The 19991-nt window shown below is 42.7% G+C and overlaps 1 protein-coding gene and 1 pseudogene across 1 annotated transcript in view; both read left to right on the top strand.

Annotated features, from left to right (window-relative positions):
* Window positions 1–10130: 10130 nt before the first annotated feature.
* Tmem236 (transmembrane protein 236) overlaps window positions 10131–19991 on the top strand; it is a 39331-nt gene continuing 29470 nt past the window's right edge. Inside the window, exon 1 of the mRNA XM_055593693.1 lies at window positions 10131–10523. Coding sequence (XP_055449668.1) covers window positions 10267–10523 — 257 coding nt within the window. The 5' untranslated portion in view covers window positions 10131–10266. The remainder of the gene's footprint in view (window positions 10524–19991) is intronic.
* LOC129666569 (COX assembly mitochondrial protein homolog) lies at window positions 13532–13953 on the top strand (annotated as a pseudogene).

Below are 19991 nucleotides of genomic sequence, written 5' to 3'. Positions count from 1 at the left end.
CCCCCCATAAGTCCCTCCCTCCTCCCCTCCCAACCCCACCCTCCCTGTATTAAGGGGCATCTTCACGCATGCCCCTCCCCAAGTCCACTGATAGGGGAGGTCCTCCTTCCTTCTAATCTTAGTCTATTAGATCTCATCAGGAGTGGCTGCATTGTCATCTTCTGTGGCCTGGTGAGGCTGCTCCCCCCTCAGGGGGAGGTGATCAAAGAGCAGGCCAATCAGATTATGTCAGAGGCAGTCCCTCTTCCCATTACTATGGAACCCACTTGGACACTAAACTGCCATGGGCTACATCTGTGCAGGGGTTCTAGGTTATCTTCATGGATAGTCCTTGGTTGGAGTATGAGTCTCTGGGAAGACCCCTGTATTCAAATTTTCTGGTTCTGTTGCTCTCCTTGTGGGGTTCCTGTCCTCTCCAGATCTTACTATTTCCCACTTCTTATATAAGGTTCCATGCACTCTGCCCAAGAGTTGGCCATAAATCTCAGCGTCTGCTTTGATAGTCTGCAGGGCAGAGCCTTTCAGAGGCCCTCTGTGGCAGGTTCCTAGGTTGTTTCCTGTTTTCTTCTTCTTCTGATGTCCATCCTCTTTGCCTTTCAGGATGGGGATTGAGCATTTTAGTCAGGGTCCTCTCTCTTGATTAGTTTCTTTAGATGTACAGATTTTAGTAGGTTTATCCTATATATTGGAAATCAATCTGGCACTTTGTCAGACAACTAGGAACAGCACTTACTCAAGATCCAGCTATACCACTCCTAGGCATATGTCCAAAAGAGATTCAAGTATACAATAAGGATATTTGCTCAACCATGTTTGTAGCAGCTTTATTTGTAATAGCCAGAAGCTGGAAACAGCCCAGATGCCCCTCAACTGAAAAATGGATGCAGAAATTGTGGTACATCTACACAATGGAGTATTACTCTGCAATGAAAAATAAGGAAATCATGAAATTTGCAGGTAAATGGTGGGACCTGGAAAGGATCATCCTGAGTGAGCTGTCCCAGAAGCAGAAAGACACTCATGGTATATACTCACTTTTTTTCCTTTGGAAATATAAGTTTAAAAAATTCTTAGCATACCAAATAATAAGTAGTATGATGACATTTTCAGACATGCATACAATGTGCTTTTCCCGTATTCATCCCACTTCCCCCACTTGGTTCCCTCATCTCTTCACATAGCTGCCCATTACTTTCAACAGACACACAAATCTTTAATCTTTATTCTGCATGAAAAAAGCATAGCAATATTGGTTTACGCTTCTGGCTTACTTGTTAGTATAATGATCTCCATCCAGCGTTATACGTTTTCCTGCAAATGACATAATGCCGTTTGTAAGCCTGTTTGTTTTAGAGACAGGGTCTGGCTCTGTAGCCTGGGGTGGCTCACATAGTACACACAGCCCTCTAACTAGCAGCAGGCCTGTGCCTCGGCCTCCCAAGTTCGTGGATTCCAGATGTGAGCCATCTCCCCCGGTTCTCATTCTTTAAGGCAGAAGAAACCCTCATTGTGTATGTATACCTCATTTTTTCTATCCATTCAGTTACTGATGGGCACCTACCTGACTCGATACATCTTTTATGAGTAGAGTGATGGTAAGCAGGGGTGCGCAAGTGTCTCAGTACGATGTTGACCAAGAATGGTTTATCTGGGTCATGATGGTTCTATTTTTAGGGCTCTGAGCAGCCTGCACACTGATTTCCATTGTTGCTGCACTAATTCACATTCCATCTAGCAGTATGCAAGGGTTCCTTTTTCATGGGAAATGTTTCTTTTCTCCTCCTGCTTCTGCTTCTTGAGTGCGTGCCCCACACCTGCATCTTGTGAAACTTTACCTGAACCTCCAGGTTGCTCAGTGCCTTTGCCTTCGTTGCTCCCCTAATGCCTCGGGCCTTCCCCACTGAGCTTCTTTTGGAACTTCCTGCAGACATAGATGCCTATCTCTCCTACCAGAGGTAAAACCTGGAATGGCCAGTAGAGCAGGCAGCACAGAGAGAGCTCGTTGGAGAAATAAGTCACTCCTTTAGCAAAGATTTGACATTTTAGCATGTGCAGCACCAAAATAGACTTGATTATAAACAGAGATTAAAACTGGTAAAGATCAGAAGGAAGGAGAGGAGGACCTCCCCTATCAGTGGACTTGAGGAGGGGCATGCGTGAAGAAGGGGAGGGAGGGTGGGATCGGCAGGGGAGGAGGGAGGGGCTTATGGAGGGATACAAGTGAATAAAGTGTAATTAATAAAAAATAAAAGAGGGAAAAAAGAACAAATCCTCAAAACAAAACAAAAAACTGGTAAAGACAGACAAACAGAAAATCCACTTTCCTTCAGGAAACATATTCTAATTAGGAAAACAGACAACTAACATAATAAATAAGTAGAATTTATATGATATTATTGTTAAGCTGTAAAAAAACGAGGCAGAGAAAGTGGTAGGAAACTTCAGAGAGATATTGACATTTAGATAAGTAGGTGTCATCGAGATGGAAGGTCAGGGAGGTGGCTGACTTTTTTCTTAGATGTCTGGGCGACAGCTATTCAAGCTGAATTGCTGGGACTGAAGCTTTTATCTGCAAAGTGTTTGAAGGATGCTAAAGACAGCCATGAAAAGGGAGGAATAGAATATTTAAGTGCGGAGGATGGGGTTGGGGTTTCAGGAAGACGCTGAGCTTGTTTGAATAAGGTGAAGAGACGGCGATCTTTGGGGAATGGCTCTGACTTACCTGATCCAATGTCTACTGGTACGCATGGGCCAGATTTACATAGGTAGATGAAACTGTATGATCTATAAGACTCACACCTTTAGGCTAAGTTTTATTTATTATATATTTTTAAGTTTTACTTTAGATTATTTTTCCAGTGCTGAAGTGTAAACTCAGGGACTTGTACATGTTTAAGGTGTGCAGAACCTAGACTAGACTCCTGTTTCCTACAGTCTTCATCGTTAAAAGAGCTGATTTTTAGATCCACTAACTGTAAAGCCTGGTTTAAATAAAACAAATCCTGCGCCACCCAGTGGTGTCAAGGAGCACTGCTTTCTAGGCAAACTGCTTTGACCTCGTTTCTTACATTAAGAGTGCTTCCAAGATTTTTAACTGAAACAAAAATTTGGTCAATTAAGTCCTCAACAGTAGGAGTTTGGAAAACTTAGACTTACACGTTTTTGTGAATTTGGGAGTGAATTCATGTTAGTCAGTTAGGGATGCAGGCACATTTAGGTGAATTTTGATTGTGGGAATTCATTACTCTGAATCCTAACAGGCGAACTGTGGCTTCGTCGTCTCCTGAAAATCAAAATCAAAATCAAGAATCATTGCAGAGAGTGAGTTTTTTTCTTTGCTGTCGTGTTTCATGATCTCTCGTTGGTCTTCTCTGTCAGTGGTGTGGGGGTTATATTGAGGGATGGGGAGGCTTTGTTTTAGTTTTCTCATTTAAGATCTAGGCAGCACAAAAGGAAAGCGTTTAAAAAGTAAGGGCCTTCTTTGCATTTTCTTGACTTCAGGCACAGTCCATTATGAACGGGCTTCTAAAGTGAACATGGTATTGCTCTGGTTCTTGAATAGTGGCTTAAAGTATTTACCATCTGGACAGACAAAGTTACGAGTGATCACATACTAAATTTAGGATAGCGTAAACTATGAGAGGGTAACATCGGTGCAAGGGCACAGAGCACATGGAGTTATGAGCTTAGGAAGAGGACTTCTAGTGATTTATTTGCTCACACCTGCTTATGAGGCTCAGCGAGCTTTAGAAACTGTAAATTAGGCCGAGGGCCGTGTTTCCACCTCCTCCCCAACCTTTCTGCAGATCCAGCTTGATCCCGGGAGTAGTGTCACCGTTACCAGGTCCTGACTTTATACACTTCACCACCATGAGATCACAGGAAACGAACCTCAGACATGCCAGAACATTCTCGGCAGTTTGTACATTCTGTCTCACAGACCTTCTGCCGAAAACAATGAATGAACCTTGAGATTACAAATCCTCTCGCTAACAATTTTAGAGACTTTCAGTTTTTGACTTCCTGCCTGCAGGAAGGAAGTGACAGTTGGCAGGGTGGACAACAGGTGTTCCTCTGGGCGGAATGATATCTTCTGCTTACTAAAATAAAAAGCACTGCATCAACACTCCTACGTGGAAGTGAAGGCAAACCACAGGGGTCAGTCCTTCCACCGCAAACCCAGCTTCAGAGGCCAAACGTGTTCTCTGTCAGGAAGTTCTGACAGGCGGCCTGGCTGGCAAGTGCAGGCCAGGGCACAAGCCTCTCAGATCAGTGTTCTGTGCAGCAGATTCGTCAGGGGCTTGGAAGGACAGGACTGAGGTAGACAGCGCTCCACGGGAGGGTAGGTGATTTGTGAAGCCCTTTTGTATCTCCCGTGCCTTTGTCTCTAAACCTGGCCCTGGCGGTATTTCTTCCTCTTAGCTTACTCTTAGCATAGTGCTATTCTTTCCTTTCGACAAGCTAGCTGGTGGCTCTGTTCCTCATTCAGATCTTTTCCTTGCCTGCCAGTCTATTAATTATAATTCGGGCAAATGAGACTATGGGTGAAGACTGAAATCACTGAGGGTTGTGAAATCACCAGGCAGTTCTCTCCTGATCACTGTTGTTAGCACTCAGATCTGTCATGGAATATGTTTTTGAGGGCACATATGTTGGAAAATTTTGGGAGACACAGTAGTCCTGGCAAAAGAAAGATTTTAGAGAAGCTTTTGTCAGTGTGTGCAAAGGGCCAGAACCATTTCTTAACATCAGTCATGACATTAGTTCTGCAGCCGCCCTAGGCTTTGTCTTCCCTCTCTGACTTTGGGGGAACTCCAAAGAACCATGTGATGAAGGAAGGAGACAGAGTGGGCTTAAGTATGACCAAGGCAATAAATCGAGCTTGTGTGCCAAGTGAGTAGATTACATGGGGTCAGAGGGCTCTTGGGCCATTTTTCCTGAAAGGCAGTGTGAGGAGCAGCATTCTCTTAGAATAAAAGAGCAGTTCGCCATGACTGAAGCTGCAGCTTCGGCAGCTGCTCTTGCTTCCCTTTCTGTCTTCATTCACTCCTTCCATGAATGTGTGCTAAGGCTCTGTTCCCTGCTGGCTGCTGTGCTGAGAAATGATGACACATAGAGAGGCAGATGTTTCCTGCTTTCAAGGGTTTTGTGGCGCTCCCGCCTGCAAACCAGGGTAGAGTCAGATAAAACTGTGAACGGAGGAGGTCTCCAGGAGTATTTGGTGCAAAGGAGGAAATGCCTCATTCTGCTTGCAGAAAGTGACTAGAGAAAGGTTGGTCAGGAGAAGTCCTTAGGGTGAGCGTCAAAGGATGGAGGCAGCGTTTCCGAGCTCTCCTGCCAGAACAGGAGACAGCAACACAGTTCAATCCAGGAGATGCTGTGATGCACCTTTCTCCTGCTGGGTGTTGGCTGCGTGGCTGTTGGCTTCTGGTTAGTTTTTCCATTCATAGGTTAAGTGGAAGTGAAATTTGTTTGTCTGGCTTCTGCATAAGGAAAACTGAGGGAAGTAAATTGGTAAATGAAAGACACACACACACACACATACATACATACATACATCTATTGCAAACTTCATTCAATTGCAATAATTCTTTTAACGTTATTTTTATTTTATGCTTACGAGTGTTTGACTGAGTGCTTGTGTACCATACGCACACTTGCGCCCTTGGGGGCCAGAAGAGGGTGTCAGATCCCCTGAAATTAGAGCTACTGTGAATGGGTACTGAGAATCACACCTGAGTTCTCCACAAGAACAGCTCTTAATTGTTGGGCCATCTCTCCAGCCCGATTGTAGTGATTTTTAAATATATTTTTCTTATTGTAAATTTTTCTCCTAACTCCTTAGGTTTATGAAATATTTAGATGACGTGATACTAGTGGAATTTCTTTTTCAATTCCCTTGTATATTGCTCTCCCCATGTCCCAGGCACTAACACTATTAGTTTGATGGGTATCTTTCTGACTTTAAATATATGTGAGTATCTAAAACTACAACATTTTAAAGCAAAGATGAGGTTGTGTCCCCATCTTTTAGTGTTAATCACAGTCTCTGCACCTCACTTCTTCCACCTCCTCCGGCTCTGTCTGTAGAACACAAACACTCTTAGCAACAGTTTTCAAAGGAGGTGCCTCTCCATTGCCCCACACAAAGAAAATGCCACAGCAGTAAGGAGCTAATGCTTTTGAGTCAGGAGCAGCAGAGGTCCAGACTCAGCTCAGAGAATCATCCTCCGCTTTCTACATTTCCTTCGGTGTTGTCTTTCCTTCTGAACCATCAGCTTTTGCACATGTCAGTTCTGAATGTTATTTATCCCTCGCACCTAAACCTTACCTCTTTTTCTTAATGTTCGCAGCAAGCTGTGTGTGTGTGTGTGTGTGTGTGTGTGTGTGCATTCAGTTTGTTTGCATGCACACATGTACATGTAAACAAAGAACAATGACTCTCTTTCCTAAGGGTTTGTATGAACAGTTGAGGCATCACTAAGATGTATGTTTCTTGTTCTGCTTACTCCTTATCAGTCTCTCCTAGTCATTTTACTCTCTGGATTAACATCATCCTTTTACTGAATCTTCTGTTCCCTCTGCACCTGGCCTCTGCTCATTTATTCATTCATCACATAGTTACTGTCTTAGCTGTCTAAGCTAATTTCTCTGTTGCTGTGATAAAATATATTGACCAAAGCAACTTACGGGAGGAAGGGATTATTTTGGCTCATGGTTTGAGGATATGGTCCATCATGGAAGGGAAGTTACAGCAGCAGGAGCTTGAGACAGTTGTCACAGTCCATTCCCAATCAGGAAGCAGAGAGAGATGACCGCTTGTGGTTAGCTGGCTCCCTCCTTCGTGTTCAGTCTGGGACCCGGGATGACACTATACATACCTCACAGGCAGGCCTTCCCACCTCGTTGAGCCTAACTGAGATCATCTCTTTATCTTAGGGTTTTAGTGCTGTTAGGAGATGTCATGACCACAGCAAACTCTTACAAAAGAAAACCTTTAGTTGGGGCTGTTTTACAGATTTGGAGGTTTAGTCCATTATTATCAGGCCTACAATCATGGCAGTGTGCAGGCAGACACTGTGATGCTGGAAAAGGAGCTGAGAGTTCTACATCTAGTTTGACAGGCAACAGTAAGAGAGAGCCACTGGGCCTGGTTGGGCATTTGAAACCCCAAACCCCACCCCCAGTGACACACTTCCTGCAACAAAGCCACACCTCCTAATGCCACTCCCTAAGCATTCAAATATGAGTCTGTGGGGTGCATACAAATTCAAACCACCCCACCATTACAGTCATGGCCAGAGGCTGACCTCAGCAAGACAATCTCACATAGCTATGCCCAGAGGTTTGCCTCCTAGGTCAAATTGATGATCAAATGAGCCATCACAGTGATCAAATATTAACAATGTGTCGGGATAGTTTGAATTTATACAGTTAGTTAAGCTTGCTCTAATTCTGACTGAAAATCATGACCTTTCTACCTTACCCAGTTCTTCTGATGCTGGTTTGTTTCTTGTCAACTTGAGACAAACTGGGGCATCTAGGAAGAGGAAATCTCAACTGAGAAAATGCTTTCATCAGATCACCCTGTAGGGACTGAGCCATATGGCTGCCAGGGATTGACCTGACAGGGAATAAAAAAAAATGATCGACACGTGGGCTCAAGGATATGGAAAAACTGCAATCAGTTAGCCTGGGATCTCAGAAGGAGAAATCACGGTACCCAGGGAGCTCACCGTGTTTAGTGTATACAGTTGAACAGCGGGATTACTGCACGTGGCTGACTAAAGGTAGGAGCAGTTTCTGTGGAGGAATAGTCTTCAGGCTCTAAACATCTGGCGTGGGTTGTGGGGTGTGTGTGTGGGCATTCTCTGCACGCACTCCCAGCATCCACATGGACCAGATGTGCTTCGCCACTCTGAGCCCCACCTGGGGGAGGGGAGAGAAGGCTTTGCCTATGGATCCAAGGCATAAGGCCTTTGATATGCCCGTGCCCATGCCAATAACACATTTACTCAGGCCTCTATACACTCGGGGCTTCCTCTATTCCTCACAGGCAGGCAAGTCCACAAGGCATGTTCTCGTTTTGATTAATGATTGATAAGAGAAGGTCTGGCCCACTGTGGGTGGTGTCATCTCCGGGCAAGTGGCCTTGAGAAGTATAAGAAAGCATAGCCGAAAATGAACCGGGAGTCCAAGCCAATAAGTGGCACTCCTCCATGGCCTCTGCTTCAGCTCCTTCCTCCAGACCCCTGCCTTGAGTTCCTGCCCTGACTTCCTTTCATGGTGGACTGTAAGCTGTAAGATGAGACACCCCTCCCCACAAGTTAGTTTTGTTAGTGCTTTATTGTAGTAACAGAAACAAGCCAGGGTACGCCCCATGTTTCTTAGTTCACACTCCCAAAAGAAAGAGCCTGATGGGCGAAGGGGACTTCAGGTCTTAGGTAGGTTTCTGTGTGGTCTACAACCCATTCCCCCTTGTCCAGCTAGATGTGGCTAAAGGAGGGTGGAGGAGGAATTGGGCATAATGTCTCCCCAGCCTAGATTCATCCAGCACATTTTATGAAGATTTCCAGGTTTGACTGTGCGTTTGCATTGTTTCCCATTGGGACTGTAGAGATTTGCATATGTTAGATATCCAGTGGATAGCGATATAGTCAACATTTATTCACGTAGTATCGGGCTCTGTGTGGACAGGGAGTGTCACTGCTGGAGGGATGGCTAGGTGGTTAAGAATACTGCCCTTGCAGAGAACCCAAGCTCAGTTCCCAGCACCCATATCAGGTGGCCTACAATTGTCTGTACTCCTGAACACACACATGCACAGAGAGGGAGCGAGGGAGGGACAAGGAGAGAGAGAGAGACTAGAAAATAAATTAAAAAAGAAAACATTAAGGCCAAGCAGTAGTGGTGGTGGTGCGCACCTTTCGCCCCAGCACTCAGAGGCAGAGGCAAGAACTCCCTGTGAGTTCAAGGCCAGCCTGGTCTATAGAGCTAGTTCTAGGACAGCCAAGGCTACACAAAGAAGCTCGGTCTCAAAAAACAAAACAGAAACAAAACAAAAAAGAAAACATCACTTTTTCTAATGCTTTCCATGTCACTGCTCTACACATAAAGGACATTTACTTTGGGGGGACTCAGTGGAGGATGCTGGCATCACCTTCTAGCCCCTGCTAGCCCTGCAGCTCCCTCACTTCTGTGGTTTTCTGTCTGCAGAGGCACCCACACCCCTCATTCATCTTAGTCAGCCTTTATCTTTCCTTCACTTTCTCATGGCACAAAGACGAAGCTGTCCTACACTTCAGCTTTACTGTGTCATGTAGTTTATACTTTTGGCCTTTGCTCTGTTGTTGTTTATAGGTTTGTTCTCTCTTATTGGACTATGAACACTTTCAGAGCAAGAGCCCTGTCATTCATGTTCACACCATAATACCTAGGAAGAAGATAACCATGGGGCCTCAAATAAGCTCTATGGAGGAAGTATTCCTCATGGACGAAAATCCATTTTATGTATTTCATGTGATTTTTTTTTTTTTAGACAAGATAAAGAGCTCTGAAATTACAAATCCTGGCAACGTGCTTCTCATAATAGTGTGACAGTTTCCAGATCAGTGAATGACAAATAGCGCAAATTTTTGTTGCACACCAGTACATGGAATAATGAATGAAGACTGTTTCAGGAGGGATCCCGGTTAAGAAGTTGATAAAATAAGTGCAAACTCCCTTCTTCAGAACTTTGAAGAATTATAAAGAGTAGTTTTGAAGACAAAGGCTTGGAGTTTGAGTGCCTCCCTGCATGAGTTTACTTATATATATAAAAGCAGGAGCTTGGAAGTATGGACATAATCTAGTAAATGAAATATATTCTTTTTAAGTCTAGAATCACATTAATCTAGTGGTCCTATCTAATAAGGGCTGTCTATTATATGAAGGAATTCTGTGCCAAAATTAGCCATAAACGTTACATTAAAAAACAACAACACAACCCAACTTCTGTTTTTAGCAGTGTTGCCTGCCTGACAGTTCATCTGACTTGTAATAGGCACGTGTAAATGGAATTACTGCTCACTCCCACAGTGGTTCTGTCTCTTTAAGAGAATGATGACTGTTAACTCAGATCATTGAACCATATGAGGGTCAATAAAAGAATAAAACCACTGGCTAGTGATTCGAGTACAAGGAACTTGATGCCAGTATGTGTTCATATGCTGCTCACAGTCAACAGGGGAGTGCCAGGTCCTTGGCTGCTGCTCGCCACCTCTCAGGATGGCCTCTGGCAAAGTAATCAAGCTGCTGGTTTTTGAGCTGCTGGAGTTTGCTGCCTTCTCTGTCCCTACCCTGGTGATAATGGAACAGTTTGCAGCTGCCTCTCAGAGGACAAAGCATTCACCTGACAGGACGCACTATTGGCTCATCGTTTCCTGCTCCATTGCCTATGTGGCTGTAGTGAGTCTCTTGATCTGGGTTCCCATAAAAGTTGTCTTATACAAGAAACGGCATCTGTACAAAAAAATTATAGGATGGTAAGTAAAAGAGTGCACTAGCCGGGAGTCCTTGCCATGTTTTCATCTGTGAGTATGATGTGTACATGTATGTGAAGCAAGTGAATTTAGCACAAGCCTGTACAAGATTAATCATGACATTATACATAACTTCTGTAAATGTATTGATGTTGTGATATCCTTCATATCTTTTATGTTAATATGTTGATGCTATGGTATCATCTATATTTCCTATGATCATTTTTTTCTGAATAACAAATTATATATGTTAACGAGGTGTGTTGGCTTGAATATTGCCAGTAATTTCTCAGTACTCTAAACTGTACAAATTCTTCAGAGTGTTGCTCTACACACACCATAATCACAAGATTAGAATGCAGAATTTCACTTTTATGCCAAACTGAAAGTAGCATCTCTTTTTAAGTGTTTACATTCCACTTTGTTGGTCTAAGGTACAATTTGGCCATTCATTAACTGAGATGTTTTAGGCAACTTGATTGCTAAGATTAAAAACAAAACAACAACAACACAAAAGAATGCTTTAGGTGGTGGTAAGTTCTATTAACCATTGCAGAAAGAAAATATGTGTATGGTAATGTAGAAGTACCTTTGATCAAGGTTTGATGTTGCCACGTTTAGTGGCATACGCTTGCAAGCCCAGCAATCAGGAAGCTGAAGTAGAAGGATCCTAGGGTTCTAGGTCAGCCTGGGCTACAGAGCGAGATCCTGACTCTCAAAAGAAAAAAAAGGAAACACAGAACAATATTACTCTTTTGCCATTAACTGTCAGTTTTGAGAGAACAACCCCTGTTACTATTGTGTTTTCCCCCTTTAGATCTTCAGATCTGGCTCTCGCTCATCTGGGATTTCCTTATTTTCCTGATAAGTTAAATTCTCTTTGTTACTGATCTTTTACTTCACAGGTGAGATGATAAAATGAGTTTGAAAAGGGAAGAGCTGAGTTGTGATATAATTTAGGGCAGAAATGCAAAAGCCATACAGACAGCAATGTGGTGATCTTTGGAAGGATGCTGACACAGAGAGCTGAAGTAGGGTGTGGTTCACCAAGGAATCCATAGGTGCTGACACCGGAGGTGGCTCCCTGAGCCTTGACAGGCCGCTGTTCCCTAAGGGCAAGGCTTCTAAGAAGTTAATCATTTTGTGGTTGATGTGAGTCTGAGACTTTTCAACTTTGGCTAGACCGTCAGTGTCACCAAAGGGGTGTCTTAGAGGTGGAACAAGCATATACCCCGAATTCCTTTGACTGTCCAAGACTGTTAGATGAGCAAAGGATTTTGAGGAGATAATGGCTGTTCCAGATGACAGTGAAAGTAAGCTTTCAGACAATAGCTCGCCTCAGAGGCCCCACCCAAGTCTCTTGGTTTTCCTGATTTTTGTTTTTACATTGGTTCATTTCTCTAGCATTTTATGTTCCAAATGTTATTCAAATGGCAAACTTTCCTATATAATTTATTATCAGTAATAATGAGTATTAAGCTATAAGGACCTTTTCACAGATCCTGTGTAATACATTGGTTTTTATTTTTAGTTCTGAACCACCTCATACAAGTACTTTACCTCAAAAATCAGATATTTTAATGAGAGTGCCATTAGTATTCCCCAAAGAAAACTGATATACTCAGAAGAACTTAGCAACTTTCCTAAAGTCAGTCTAGCAAGGGATAGAACTGGACTTTGGACTTTGGCCTACCTGAATGCATATTCCAAACACTGTTCTATACTATCTCTGATGAACACGGTCTCGGGCCTATAGGGCAGGTGAGATAGAGAAGAGAAGCCCTTTGTTCCCAATCTTTAGTGCATAGTGCAGGCTCACCTCTTTGGTATCTGCTGAAACTTCATTTAATACATCAGCTCCAAGAAGTCCTTGCATCAAAGGGTCCAGGTTTGTTGCCACAACTTCATCTTTCAGTGCTTTCTTCCGGAGAACTCTCTCCCACACCCTAGTTTCTATATGTGGGTGAGGCTGGCCCCAGGTGCTGTCAAGGGTTTTACAGAGATGTCGGTTTATCTGGAATTTCAGTGAGCTCTGCAACTATTTCCTTATGTCTCATTCATGAACGCTATCTTGTAGTAATCTTCTAGTGTCATAAAAGAGAGAAAAGAGTTCATTAAAACAACTTACAGGCATTTTGCACACCCAGCAAAACTAAATTTAGACCTTGTGGCAACTCAGTGAAGTTAGGTGTTGCTGAGAAATAGAAACTTAAAGTGAAAGCTTTGTCTAGAGACATGGGTAGTTTGTCATGGGTCTGGGGTCTGTAAGCCCAGAGCTGTCCAACTCTGTGCAGTTTCTTCTGTCTTGGGAATTTTTTTCTTTCTTCATTTTCACTTTGAAGTAAAGTATGGTTAAAGTAAAGCATGGTTTGCTTTAAGGGCATTAGAATATGTTTCTCTCAAAGATGTAGATTTCAGTGGTTTTCATATATAATTGCCCACGATATCTTGTAGGATCTCATTTGTCATTTGAACATGTGAGGCACCATGGTGAGACATACAACCTCAAAGTTATATTTTTATTTATACAAGTGCAGTCATGTACAGAGTATTAAACCTTAATTGCAACATAAATATAGCTAAAAAAATACCCTGTTAATATACATAGTAGGGATCACAAACATTACTGTTTTAATTTATTATTTATTGTAGAGTAACCAGGTAGATAGTTGTTCCTATGGAGTGTCACAGTTCCGTATGCTCATAGGTTTGGCACTGATGAGACTGTGTGAGAGCATCCTGGAAAGTCCCTCATGAAGGAGGTACCAGAGAGCTAGTAAAGAACCTGTCCAATGAACAGGGGTAAGAAAGAGCAGACAGAATCAAATCTCAGCTTTGATGCTGGGTTCTGTGAGTTATTTATATTCTCTAAGCTTTAGTTTTCTTGAGCACCAAACAGCGACCATCTAGTTTCCACTTGGGGGCTTTTGTTTTAAAAAACAGCATAAGGAGTGGCTTGCTTCTTCTTCACTCTACGAGATGGCACTGAACTTGAAGGCCAGTGTCTCAGACATGTTGAAAAAGATATTCTGTTCTCAAAGATAATGAGAGAAAAGGCGAGAGAAAGGTGTTCTGAACAAGTTGAAGATTTTAGCAGATGTAGCAAGGACTCTGGAAACCTTATGGTAGTAAATTTCTGGAAAGACAATTCTGCATTGAAAGACTGTCTAACTGTTTACTATAATGATCCAGCCTTCTATGAAGAATGCAAACTGGAATATCTCAAGGAAAGGGAAGAATTCAGAAGAAAAAAAACAAAGTTCTTATCAAGAAAAGGCTACAGAAGCATCCCATAAGCGTGGAGGCGAATAGTGAGTCAGGAAGTCACCTCTTAGAGAAATCATTTGCAATGTACACCAGAAATGATGACCCAGAACAATGTTTGCTCACCCTAATCATGAAAATATTGATTTTTCAAAATGAAACAGCCTAAGATTGTGCTTCTAAGGTTGCTAGCCTAGTGGTTCTATACAGACACCGGTGTCCGTGACCTCCAGATAAACTGATGTTCCCCATTTAGAATGTGAACTTCTTTAATCCTTACAGTAACTTAAGAAATGGAAGAAATCATGATAAACGTGAAGAAAAGTAGATGCTGATGGTGGTACTTTTAGAACTTGGAGAATTTTGTAGGGTTTTGTTTTTTTTTTTTTTTTGGCATTTGAACATGACAACCTCAGAAGTTATTTTTGCATTTACACACTTTGGGTTTCCTTTTCTCTGTGGTCTACTGGATAGTTCTGTAAATTGACCAGGTAGCTATAATTCTCCTTTTATAAAGAAGAAGCATGTCATGGAGCTGAAGACATACACTAAGTCAACAGTAGGGACTGAACTTTCACTCATCCTAAACACTTCCTCGTTCTTGTACAATTGTTAGTCCTTCTTGCTTGCCTGTTATCATTCATATGGCTTAGGGAGAGGCTAGATAGCACAAAGAAAAGCCAATGCATAAAAGAGATCCTTTCCTGGAAGATCAGAGGGCTGGCTGGCTCACTGTGGACCGAATAGCTCTGGAGGATTTGTGGTATTCCCAGATTGCCCCAGGACCCAGAGCTGTGTTTCAGGAATCCTGAGTCTTTTTTATAACACAGCTGTTTCAAACTGTGATGTATCAAAAATCTGTGGCAGCATAAAGTTTGAAAGGCCGTATTTTGAGTGACACTTTAGTTTGTTGAGATTTTACTGTTGGGTTTGTGTTAGGCAATGGTAATGGTAGCAGTATCATAGCAGAACACAAGCAAATGTTGGTTGATCACTTCCCATGTGCCATGCATACTTCTGAACATGTTATGTATGTGTAGCCCCAGCTACCCTGGAACTCGCTCTGTAGACCAGGCTGGCCTTGAACTCACAGAGATCTGCCTTCCTCTGCCTTTCAAGTGCTGGGATTAAAGTTGTGAGCCAGTACTCAGTGCCTAGCAGCAACATCCCTTTTGAATAAAGGTTTCTGAACATCAGCTTTGTTCCTTAAAATTCAACTTGATGGCTGGAAGAAATCTCAGAGCTCAGTTTTCTCTTTCTTTAAAACAGGGAGCTTAGCGTTTTCTGTGGAGTTAATTAGCAGAATGGTCTTCCTTACTTACCAGACAAAACCTGCCACTTTGCAGCTTCCCTCCAATCCTCTTCTGAGACTTTGCCTCACTTTATATATTAGTGAGCTTGGCGATGGCCAGGATTTCTGCCAGTGGCTCCTCAATACCACCTCTCTATCATTCTGTAAGCACATTTATTCATTGTAAAAAATACAAGCAGTCCAGGGTGACTTCTCTTGTTCTGCCCAGTTCACGAACCCCAAAAGACCAGGAATAACCAGACTCTGCTGTAAATACATGAGGTTCTTTATATTGTAAATTACAAGCTGCAGCTTGGCCCCCCCCCCCCCCCCCGCCGCAGTGGGAGCCGAGCGCCCCGTGCCCAGGTTAGTTGGGTGATTTAAAGATTCTGGTCCATCCCAGCATGCCCAAGGCAGGGGCGATTCCTGCCTGGCAAGCATCTATTGGTCAAAATGCTACATTTTGAATTGGCTATAGGAAGGTTCCCAGGCCATTAATGATCTGGTGTCCCTCCCTAGGGGGATGGGCCAGTTTCCTAGCAACTGTATCTCTAGTGGGTGGGGAAAGAATGCAGTAAGGTGGTCCTTCCCCTCAGGGCATTACTGGACTTCTCCACCCACCTACTTCAGGTCTTAATAATAGCTGCTAATTTATCTTTTGGTCTCTCATTCTGAGCACATTGTATCTCTCCCAGAGTTTTTCAGACACATGAAGGTAGTCATGTCACCCTACTGGGCTCAGACATGGCCCTAGCTGTTCTGTTTTTGTTGTTGTTTTGTTTTGCTTTGCTTTTCAGTTTGCAGAATCCCAGCAGTCCTCTTTGGCCTGTGATTCCTGGGCTAAAGCAGTTTTGAAGTCTCCGTGGGATGCTGGTCATCTCTCTAATGTCTGAATATTATATCTTAATGGCCTTTTTGACGTAAATACCTACTCCAACCATCAATTCAATACCATTGACTTCATGTGCAGCCCTGTCACCAGCTTTATAACTTTATAACTGAAACTTTAGAAAACTTACACCAACATAAAACCAGGTACACCAAGTCTGATAAAAGAGTGAATTAGTTAAGCCTTCATCAACAGCTTCAAGGTCAGTGAGAAGCTTTCGCAGGGTCTGAAAGATGAAAACACCATGTTTTCCTGCAGTACTCGGCGTTCAGTAGCAACTCAGAAGCTAGTAGAGAAGGAGTGCTTCTGTTTGGGTAGTTAAGACCAGATTCCAAAGAGCCTTCTGGCAGGAAACTTTGATTTAATGACTTAAGGAAAAGAGAATCTGACAAGTTTCTTAGCAGAGAATCATTTCCCAAGTAATTATCTGACCTCTCAACCCACGAAGCTTCCTCTATGAGTAATCCCAGAGCCAAATTTGCTTCACAAACAGGAAGTTTTAACCCATTATGGTTGAGCTTGGTCTTCTCAGCCTGGGCTCAACTCTTAGGAGAGTCTTTTCATTGGCCATTCAATGACCATGGCTGTTAAAGTCAAGGGGCTTGTACTTTTTCAATATTCACCTGCCACAATGCCCACAAGTTTTCTTTTCCTCTGTGTTGTACGTCCACAGTGGCATCCTAATAGTTTAGCTGTAAGCAGACATTCAGAGATGCTGCTGCTAACTCTAGCTGAAATTCCATTATTCTAGAATTACTCTGCAATATTCTAGACTTGCAGAACAAAGTGTATGAGCTTAGTGACATAACAATTTGTCATCTCAAAATTTTAGATACTTAGGAGTCTGAAGTTGAAAAGTTAGCCATGTTGGTTCCCTCTGAAGAGCCATAAGAAAGAATGTGTTCCATGTCCATTTGGAAGTATATACTGGTGACCAGCCATCTTCCTAATCCCTAGTCTTGATTTCCATGTCACATGACATTCTTCCTGTCTTTCCTCTCCAGGAAGTCCTTTGTGCATGTCTGCTTCTAAAAAATGTTCTTATCATATTGACTTAAGATCTAGCCTGATATCTTATTTTAATTTAATTACTTTACTTTTTACTTTAGTAAGGACACTGTTTTCAAATAATTTTTATTTGAGGGCTATAAATAGGGACTCAACTATAACTGAGGTACAAACTTAACTCCACAGCCTCCCATTCTTAGAAATCTGAAACTTCACATTTTTCCTGGCACATTTTTCCATCCCAACATCTCAAAAAGTCTTATTCTTTCCAGTATCAGTTCTGTGTTCAAAAGCTCATCTATACGTCATTCCAAAGTGCCTCACACTTTATGAGGAAAAGTTGGGGAAGGACTTGTTCTGGGTCAGTGACCCTATGAAACCAGACAAGAAGTAGGTTGCAGGGCCTAAAGAGATGAAATAAGAATGCTTGCTGCATCCTCACTCCTGCCTCGCCGCCCTTCCCCAGTTCCTCATTTTTTAAGATTAAACAACAAAAGAGGAATGTTACATTGTGCAGGCAATTCAACTGGCCTGCCCTTAGGGACCTTTAGTGTCTTGACAACTTGACAAGTCCTTTGACATCATCTGGGCCAGGTACTTCAGGTATAACAGGTCTGCCACTCTGATTTTTTCTTTCTTCCTTCCTTCCTTCCTTCCTTCCTTCCTTCCTTCCTCCCTCCCTCCCTCCCTCCCTCCCTCCCTCCCTTCCTTCCTTCCTTCCTTTCCTCTCTCTTTCTGTCTCTCTCTCCTCTCTTGCTGACTCTCCCTCCTTTCTCTGTCAGGGCACTCCCTTCCCCCTGTCTCTGTCCCCCTATCTCTCTTTGTCTCTGCCCTCATGGCTCACTCAGGCCCTAACTCTTTTCTGCTTCCCTTCCCCCCAATAAGCCCTTTCATTAAAAAAAAGCTTGTTGCTCTTGCAGAAAACCCAAGTTCAATTTCCAGCATCCAGCTTTAGGGAATCTGAAGGCCTCTTCTGGCTTTCTCAGGCACGGGGTGGGGGTGGGGGGTGGCGCGGAGGAAGAGAGAGAGGTATGCGAATTCATAAATAAAAATATTCTTTTAAAAAAATGCTTCCAAAATACAATGGTGGGACAAAATAGACATTACGATTCTTTGAGAGATAAACAGTAAACAGGAAAGGGGAAAGCAGTGGGTTCCAAGGAAGAGCAAACTTAGAAAGGAAAATTCCATTCAATTTTAAGGCATAAGGATGATGTTCTGTGGCTGGAGGCTGTGTTCTCTGGACCCACTTTCCAGGCCCACCACGGTGCTGGATCCTTGTCGGTGGCCTCTGCTCTCTGAAGTCACAGAGGAAACCTCAGCTTGTTTAGCCCCTGAACCAGTCAGAGCCACCCTTCCCTCTTCTGGGATAACAAATTTGTAGCCAAATAGCTCTATCTGCTCATTTCCTCCCAGAGCCCCAGAAGCGGAACAGCCTTCCTTCATCTTGTCCCTTGTCTATCATCTTCTGCCCAAGGCTTTCTGCTGATGTTGATTGAATTCACAAGTCACAATCTTGATGTCCTCTTCTGAAAGTATTTTTGTCACCCTTCCCACCAATGTACATGGGGTAAGAACTTTCTAAATAATAAATTTCTAGTTTATTTTTTACCACACACTTAAAAAAAATTACAACAAATAACAAGGAGAAAATAGACCTAGAAGTAAGTAAGGCTTTCAAACACTCATTAAAGAAAACAAATATCTGGGGTGGTAGTGGTACGTGTCTTTAATACCAGTACTCAGGAGGCAGAAGCAGGCAGATTTTTGTGAGCTCGAGGCCAACCTGGTATACAGAATGAGTTACAGGACAGCCAGAGCTATACAGAGGAACCCTGTCTTGACCCCCCTGCCCCCCCCAAAAAAAAGAAAGAAAAGGAAAACACTAACTACATTGTTGTTATAAGTGATTTCCGTCAGGTTTTAGGCACTCCACAATTGGAAAATGGATCAGTAGACAGGTACTTGCATTGTAAAAATATTCTTGAATAACTGTATGTAATTCTATAAGAAGGTTGGAGACCTATGGGATTATTTTAAAAGAGATATAGATAATTTCAATTTAATTTGTTCTATATTTTATTTTAATTATTTAGGTTTTTTATTCTGAGAGGATATCGCAAGATTCACTAGATTCCTACCTGTATTTTATACACAAGATTTAGAAACAGTATTGTAGATACTGGAAACAAAAAATAAGCCATTGAAGTTCAGTTTTGTGAGATGAAGAAATAAGAAGAGGACAAGCAGTTAAACACAGAAGAAAATAAGCAGGATTTCAATCAGCAGGATATCCTCATAAGGGCGAAGGGCACAAATCAGGTAGACAAGAAATGTGGGGAAAGGACCAAAGAGGAAGAAGTGGGTGACAACGTGGAGCCAGACTCCACCAAAGCAGATGTGGCAGAGAGCCCCTAGAAGAGGAACAGAGAGTGGGAGCCTGAGGTGAGGCTGGAGAGAAGCCAGCGTGGAGAGAGCATGAGATTCCCAGGAAGCCAGACTGGCAGGTCCTAAGTAAGCAGGAAAGGCAGATCATCTCAAATGAAGAAAAATAGGAGTGAGGATTTCTTGAAGACAGTGTGGACCAGGGTGGGAAGAATCCATCGTATTCCAATTGCACTGTACATCCATTAGAGATGTTTGCGATTGTGGTAAAATACACTTAACATAAATTTTATAACCTTAACCATTTTGTGTAGTGGTCAGAGGTATCAAATGCATTTGTGTTGCTAAGCTACAGTCACTGTCAACCATCTGTCTATAAGCCCTTCTCATCTTTCAAGACTGAATCTTTATGTCCATTAAACACAAGTCCTCCATTCCCTGCCCCCAGTCCCCTATCTTTGGTGATAGGGTGATAAAATACGTTTTGTATTTTAAAGTCTGACTCTAGGGGAGATGGCAAGAAGGGTAAGGTTGCCAACATGAGAAACTTAGCTTGAATTCCCAACATTCCTGTAAAAAACACTTGTCGTGTGTGTGTGTGTGTGTGTGTGTGTGTGTGTGTGTGTGTGTGTGT

The sequence above is a fragment of the Psammomys obesus genome, unplaced genomic scaffold (genome assembly GCF_907164565.1).
Source record: "Psammomys obesus unplaced genomic scaffold, mPsaObe1.curated_primary_1811, whole genome shotgun sequence".
Lineage (NCBI taxonomy): Eukaryota > Metazoa > Chordata > Mammalia > Rodentia > Muridae > Psammomys > Psammomys obesus.
Note: the sequence above shows the minus strand (reverse complement) of the source record. Positions and strands in the feature narration are given on the sequence as shown.